General features: G+C 37.5%; 1 protein-coding gene across 1 annotated transcript in view; it reads left to right on the top strand.

The window, feature by feature from the left end:
- The first annotated feature begins 4,833 nt into the window (after window positions 1-4,833).
- FNBP1L (formin binding protein 1 like) overlaps window positions 4,834-7,499 on the top strand; it is a 62,205-nt gene continuing 59,539 nt past the window's right edge. The window contains exons 1-2 of the mRNA XM_019474904.1: window positions 4,834-4,868; window positions 5,024-5,150. Of these exons, the coding sequence (XP_019330449.1) occupies window positions 4,834-4,868; window positions 5,024-5,150 (162 nt within the window). The remainder of the gene's footprint in view (window positions 4,869-5,023; window positions 5,151-7,499) is intronic.

Below are 7,499 nucleotides of genomic sequence, written 5' to 3'. Positions count from 1 at the left end.
CTAACTGGTACAACTTTTCTTGCACAGATAACTATTTTTCAGGCAGGTAAAATTCCAAACTTCTAAATACAGACAGTTGGTTCTTAAATATGCACTTACATGCATCTTCCATATTCTCTGATGGTGTTATGTATTCTGTTACCTATGGTAATTTAATTGTCTGGGATTGCTGGGTAAGTTGTATACAGCTAAAGTCATTACCCTTAAAATATGAATAGCTTGTTCTTGTTTTCAATATGTTCTAATGTTTTGAAACTTGAAACTGTTGGAAACAATCATGTTTTAATTTCTAGAAAAATTTTACAGTTTTTGAGATGCTTACAAAATTGTTTTTAAAAACATAGTTCCAAATAAAATTTGAACAAAACCTAATTTCTTTGTTTATAAAGCTTTAGTTATCTTAATATATTGTATTGTTAAAATGAAAGGGGCAATTTTTGACTGAATGTGAAAAAGATACTTATTCTGTCTGCAGGATGTGAAAACACAGGGCTAAACTGTTCTGTTGCTGCTGTTAGTGAGTTATCTTTTCCAAAATGTGGAAAAATGTCTTTTTACCTATTTTGAAATTGTTAGTTGATGCTCTGAGACAAAAATCACCCTCAAACTTTTCTCTCAGGAAAATGATGAACTGAAGTAACTAGGGCACGCATCGCAGAGTCCTGCGGGAAGAACTATAGTAGCGAGACAAGCCTGGAGGGGAGAGGGCATTTCATTGATTGCTTTAACTGTGTTTTTGCTTTAATGATGTGAAAAAGGGATTGAGGACGTTGTCCTAAAATGAAATCTCTGGTATTGACTGTGTTATAATAGCATATTTTAAAAGTTTCTCCTTTATGAATGCAGAATAAAGCTGCTGAATGCTGAAATAGATTTTTCATATGTATCTGTGTTCGGATATATTTTTGTACCCTGCCTCAGTGGTGTATATATTCCAACCCAGAGGGGCAGTTTAGTCGTCAAATTTTTTACTTGGTGCTGAAAATGGTGCATTTTTTTAGTGTGGAAAAAAGGTCATAGGAAATAGTGACATGATAACTCTTTTTGCGGACTCGCTATTAAAGACACAAAGGTAGTAGCAACCCAACCGAACCCTTACGTTTTGTGAAATTCATTTCCAAAAATTCATCAGCTGTGGAGATCTGGACATAAGGAGAGTACCCAAGGTAGCGATAAATCCAAAGGGAAGAACCCTGGCTACTAGAAGATGGGTGTGTTAGGGAGGGAAAAGAACAGGCTTAAGAAATTGTGTATGTTCTTCCCTTTGCATCTCACCTTGTCTCAAAGGGAAGATTATGCAAAGACAAAGGGGGGTGGGGGGAAAGACTTACTGGGATTCAGTTGGCTACCTGATAGATTTGATCTGCCCTTTAAGTCCAGAGAGCAGGCGTTGGTCTTCAAATTTAGTTAAATAGAGCTCCGAAAATGTAATGTCACAAAAATAAAATTCCTTCCTAAACAAGTGATTTCTTTATTTTTGGTTTTGTTTCTTTGGGATTACTTGAAAATTTCTGCAGTTAGTCTCTGATCAGAATCTCACTTGGGGCAATTAAGAACGATAAACAGAGTTGAAGCTATCTTTATTAACAGGAGAGGGAGACGTGGAAAGGTAATTTATTTGCTTAGTGGGATATCTATTCTATGCACAGCACACTGTGTTCTCATTCCCATTGTTGATTTGTTTACTGATTCCTGTTCTTTTAAAGTGATTAATAGTGGGAGGGAGAGGGTTTTTCTGGATATGTGAATTACTCTCGAGTTTCCTTCCAGACTGTGATCCTTTGACAGTTCCTTCATGCACCAATTAAATGTGGTATTATGCAACGTGGACATCAACTTTCTCATGAGAAAAGGAGGAACCACCACAGATTTAAAATACGAAGGGAGGGACACCTGAAATTAAACCACTGAAATGAAATCCTTTAAAGGAGAGAAGTCGAGACCTGCAGTGGTGTGGAAGGTAGGACAATCAAGGGATCGTCGGCCTTCTCAGTTTCAAATTAATGTAGCTCATACCTTATTCAGTGAAACAGGATCTGATTGATTACAGCAGAAACAGGTTGGTATTCTGTTACACTGCTTGTTCTTTCGCTTGCCAGCAGGCGGCTGTCAAGTTCAGGCAATGGGTTTCGGCTGGCTGTGTTGAAACTACTGAAAACCTGTTAACTGAACCTTACAGTCTACGGTGATGATTCATGAACCAGTTTTAAATTAAAATTCCTTTAATGAGATTAACCAGTAACCCAGGATACTGATTATGTTGAAATGTTAAGGCAGATTTTGCACAACTGCGTATATATCTGTGTTTCTGATCATAATTCGAAGTCAGATGATAGTAAAATATTTTAGCAAGTCTAAAAATGGGTGGTGCTGATCCTTAGCTACACATTCATCCACCATTCATTTTTCTACAGCTTGAATTAGTACCATGGCAGACTCTTCATCTTTCAATATTGATACAGTACGTCAATCCATACCCTCTGCTTGAAAGCTGCTAGCTAATCGATGCAGATAGCAGTTACTATTCGAGTCTTTGGTTATCATCTCAAAAGTAATAATCTTTATGCCTGTAGATAATATGGTAATGAAAAATTTTTACTATCAGAATTCACCATAGCTATACCTAACTCTGCATATTAGTTACAGCCCAATGTTCTTTTAATGTAAGGAAATGTGCATGGATGGGGTTGGTGGGAGAATGGAGAAGACATGGGTTAGGTGAACTGGAGATACCAGAAATTAAGGTAGCAAAGCCCTGGCGTTTATGGTTATGTTTTGCTATAATTCTGAAAGTATGTGCAATGAAAGCAAGTGGATTTATAGTATTCAAGCAGGTAATGCAAGCATTAAAGAATTGAAAATCATATTTTGAGGTCATGATTTGTGGGTATTCCCTGATATTTTGTAATTGTCCAGCCTCCAGCTTGGGATACAGTTGTATGTTATCAAAAGGAAATGATAGGTTATCATGTGATAAGTCTTGCTTCACTGGAAGAAAGCAAATTCCTGTGAAATAAGAGGCTGTTTGTACTTAGAATATTGCTAGTTGATGCTGATTGACACCGCATTTCCTCTGCTACGTATGCCATGGAAAGATGTGCTCTTGGCTATAGTGCAGGCAAAAAGAGTGAACACAGGATATTTCATAAAAGCAGATGAAGTTCTCCTTTTCCTCCTATTTATAGCTGGTGTAAGTAGTGTCCTTTTCAGTTCCGTTATCCAATCGCTGGTGATGTCTTTCTGTTTCGCTTGCCGAAACGAGAGAAAAAGAAGAAACATACCTTTCTTCTGCTGTATATGTATTTCTACTGAAATGTATAAAATGCATTTCAGCACAGACTGGAAAAGATGGGGGTACAGTTCTTCCCACAAAAATTCAGAGATCGGAGAAAAATTGGAATTGGGTTGCCCAAAGCAGTGGCTGAGGCTGCACTAGTAAGTGCCGTTTTCCTTCTGCCTTGAAGCAGGGGTGGTGTGGTCTAACTAATATAGTTTCTTGCTAATTTTCTGCTTTAAAAAAAAAAAAATCAGTACTCAGAGTAAAACTGTAACTTTATTTTGCCTAGTAGTTAAAATAGGGACCCAATGGAAGTAAGCCTCTAGTCAGATGCACAGCTACAAACTCTTTGCACGCTGCCGGTTGCAGTTAAATAACCACCCTCTGGGAGACGGAGGAAGTATGGAGAACTCAGTACAAGTTGAAGTGTCAAGACACCTATTCTTCTGTCTCAAAGTATTTCCTGAGCTGTAAAGTAACGATTATCCACTTGTCACATGGAGGCGTTATGAACATTAATATTTTTAAAAATTAGAGCACTTGGACTGCTGGTGATGGCAGAAATACATGTGTAAAGGCGCGGGGGGGGAGGTAAATTCTTTTGGTTTTCAAGGGAAAAGATAATACTTAGGGTTTTTGCAACACTTCATTTTCTTTGTGGAGTAAAAATCCAATTTTAATATGACAAAGAGACTGCTGGCTAGCAGAGAGCTAGCAGAGAAAAGGATTAATGGCACCTCACACTGAGAAGGAGATATTTGGAAGTAATTTGTTTGGTCCTGCTGATTTTTGTGGCAATGGAAAGCTAAGCTGCTTCTCTCTTTAGAAAGTGTGCCCACAGGGAGTTGCCAGACAGCTTTTCTGCCACTCCAAATTAAACATGCAAATTGCTGTTCTGCCATTATAATATCCTTAGGTACACTTGTAAACTCAAGTAGATTCTGTTGAGAAGTGAACAGAATTAACAAAATATATAACTATTGTAAAAACTGGAATGATGTGGATTCAGTCTAAAAATCAAATCAGGCAGTTTTCTTTTAAAGCCTGCATTAATGAGTCAATGATGGGGAAACCAGCTAAATATAACAGTGAATTTTCTAAGCTAAAAGTAAGTTGTCACCATCTTCCAGAAAATGCTAATGGTTTACAAGGATACTAGAACAATGCAATTTATCATGAAGCCTTTGCTGCATGTAAAAATTACTTAAATATATCTTTAATGTATTCTCGAGTCCCTTTAGTGAGACTTTATCTCCCCCCCCCCCTGTTTTTAGGGATGTGACTAGAAGAATAAAAATCTGTAGGGTAATACTTGTTTAATTACTTCTAGGCCTGGGGCCAGTTGCAATCCCTGATAATGGAAACAATGTCAAAATTCTAAATGATTAATTATAACATTTCCGGCAACATCCTGCGGAGATGCAGTAGACTCTTTCCCTCATCTTACAGCTGGGTCATTTCACATCCTGAACTGCTAAAGTGGAGGAGAGCGTAGCTCAGTATCTCGATGGGAATCTCCTAAAGCAAGTGTACTCAAGCAGGAAAAGGGCCTAATGATGACTGATGTTGGACGACTTGCTAAGCTGAAATGGTAAGTGTTATGCTGCTAAGATTTCTGTTTTAATGAGTTAAAATTTGATTTGATCACATGGTCTTAATATATTGTTTATGAATTCCAGGTTCTGTGATAACTTGCCTAAGTGCTTTTTGTCTTGTAACTAACTTATAATCAGTTACCTTTTGTAGGTTTTTTGTAATGAGCTATGATCTTCTCTTTACTGATGAAGAGGTGGCTCCTAGTTTAAGTAAAGGTGAAATGCACATCTCTGTACGCATACCTGATACATATTATGTACTTCTCTTTTTGGAAGAAGTACAGGGTGAAAGCAAACTAAAAATCAGAAACCAATCTTGAAAACAGTTGTGCCCATATTTCAATTCAAACACTAATAAAGCCACTGAAATCTGTTGGCAAGAAATAGGCTTTGCACTTGAATGAAACTGTATAAAAGGCATTATGAAGGTTTTTATCCTATATCGCACAGACTTTAAAAGCTTACATTGTTTTTTTAATGTTTTAAAATAATATGTCCAGATTAGATTAAGAAATACTTAACTACCTTTCCAGGAATATTGGAAGCGATGGTTCCTCCATTTCCCTATAGTGTGTATTATGTTGTCCAGCTCTCCCCGATCTGTTTCATTTACTTTACCTGAAGAAGCAACGGCAATCTCTCGGGTAATTGTGAACTGTATCCTTTGAGTCAGGTTTTAATTCTCCAGGGGTGTTTCTACGTTGCACGATGAAGGTCCAAGATGTGAGCTAGTTGTGAATGAACTGATACAGCTAAACGGCTCATCATGCTTCCATGCAGAAACACTAGGCTGGGTCCCAGAAAGACTGCGTTAATGTGTGCAGCTCCTGGCCTAATCAGCCTTACTTCCCAAGTCTAATTGTTAACCTCTGAGCATGAATAATTAGCCAGACTGCAGTAGTGCTCTAATGCAACGATACAGTTTCCTATTCTGGTGCTAGCTTGTTCAAAGCCTGTTCAGCAGTATCTTTTGATTGCTCCTCTTTATAGCGTACATATGCTCTTAAAAGGTAGGTGTAGCCCAGAGGCTGCTGTGATAACACCTATCTTATTTTACACAGTATTTCAGAGCAGCCTCGCAACAGTTCTGGAGGTTGTGATGTTACCCAGAATCTCTGCAACATCGTCCAGCTCCCGGTGCTTGCTTTACCCTGGGGCTTGTAAAGATGTTTTTTGAAGAGAGCTGCATGGAAAGAAGGAATCCTGTTTGTCCTGGGAAAACCTCTCATTAGCTAGAATTAGGCTTTTTAAGCATTACTGAGAAGCTAAGTATTGTATTTATGTACCTATGATACAGGCTGCAGTTTCTTTCTCCTAAAATGGCTAGAGATTTTGAAATCCCTCTTTCTAAAATTACTACATATGCAACAAGCTATAGCATAGGTATTTATTTAAAAGATATACTAAAAAGCATATAAAACGAGCACTTTAATTTTTTACTTATGTTTTGAACCAGGTTGTCTCATTATATCATCTGATTACATTTTTTGAAGAATCATATAAATGTGTGTGGCAAACTGGTAGCTAAGCAAAAAGTTGATTGAAGTTTACAGTGTTTAATGGAAATTATTTTTTCCTAATCCTGAAAGGCATGTAAGTTGAATGAACTCAAATACATATTTATTCATCGTTTTTATCATTTATTTATTTCTGCTTCATTACCCAATTCCTCAACGTGTATTCTGCTTGGTGAATGTTTTCAGTGATGCATGCAGTCTACAAACCCAGTTAATGTGTCAGAGTTTAATTGAAGTGTGCCCAAGTGTGGAATTTAATCTTCAGAGACTAAAATTTGGGGGTTATATGACCACCGGCTTGCTAAAACATCCATGTATGCCACCACAGCATGTGGCACATTTATTCATTTTGTGGATCCCCACAGACCAAATGCATTTCTCGTGTAATGTGATTTAGCTTAAACATTTCACTCCAGAAATTACATTGTTGATCTGTGGTCTCATCTGCTTATTTCGATAAATTCTGAAGTCAGTATTATTCTAATACAGTATTTTCATATCGATCTAGAATAACTTGCGTTTTCCTTTCATATGGAAAATAGGACTAAAGCTAAATTAAGTGTGATGGAAAGGAACGTTACCTGCAAGGTGACTTGAAAATGAAAAAAATAATTGAAGTAATTTTTGTTTCATTATATAGAGACTTAAGACAGCAGTATTTTCCCTGAGTTTTTATTGCAGTCTATAAAAATGATTATAAGTAAAAATGAGAGGAAAATCAAGAAACTGATGCCTTGAGAGGGGAAATTTAATTCGGGTGGCTTTCAAAGCCTTTGCTTTCTATTAGTAACTTCATTACAGACACTTTGGTGGAAAAAATCATCTTTGACAAGGATTTAACACCCCTCCTTTTCCAGTTGCTGAGGAAACTTCCTGTAATAATCATTCAATGATACAATTCATCCAACTACTGAGGAAAAATAATTATTTTTGATGGAGATGTCAGCCTCGCATTTCCTAACATCTCAATTTATGATTTACTTACACACCTGTGGGGCAAAAAAAACCCCGAAAACCTTCCCTATTTCTCTTTCTCGGCATCGTGCCAGGTGAGGAGGGTGCGAGACCCCGCCGGTAGGCAGCCAGGCGCGACCCCCGCCTCTCTCCCGG

The sequence above is a fragment of the Aptenodytes forsteri genome, unplaced genomic scaffold, assembly GCF_000699145.1.
Source record: "Aptenodytes forsteri isolate BGI_AS27 unplaced genomic scaffold, ASM69914v1 Scaffold237, whole genome shotgun sequence".
Taxonomy (NCBI): Eukaryota; Metazoa; Chordata; class Aves; order Sphenisciformes; family Spheniscidae; genus Aptenodytes; species Aptenodytes forsteri.
This window is presented reverse-complemented; position numbering and strand designations above follow the sequence as displayed.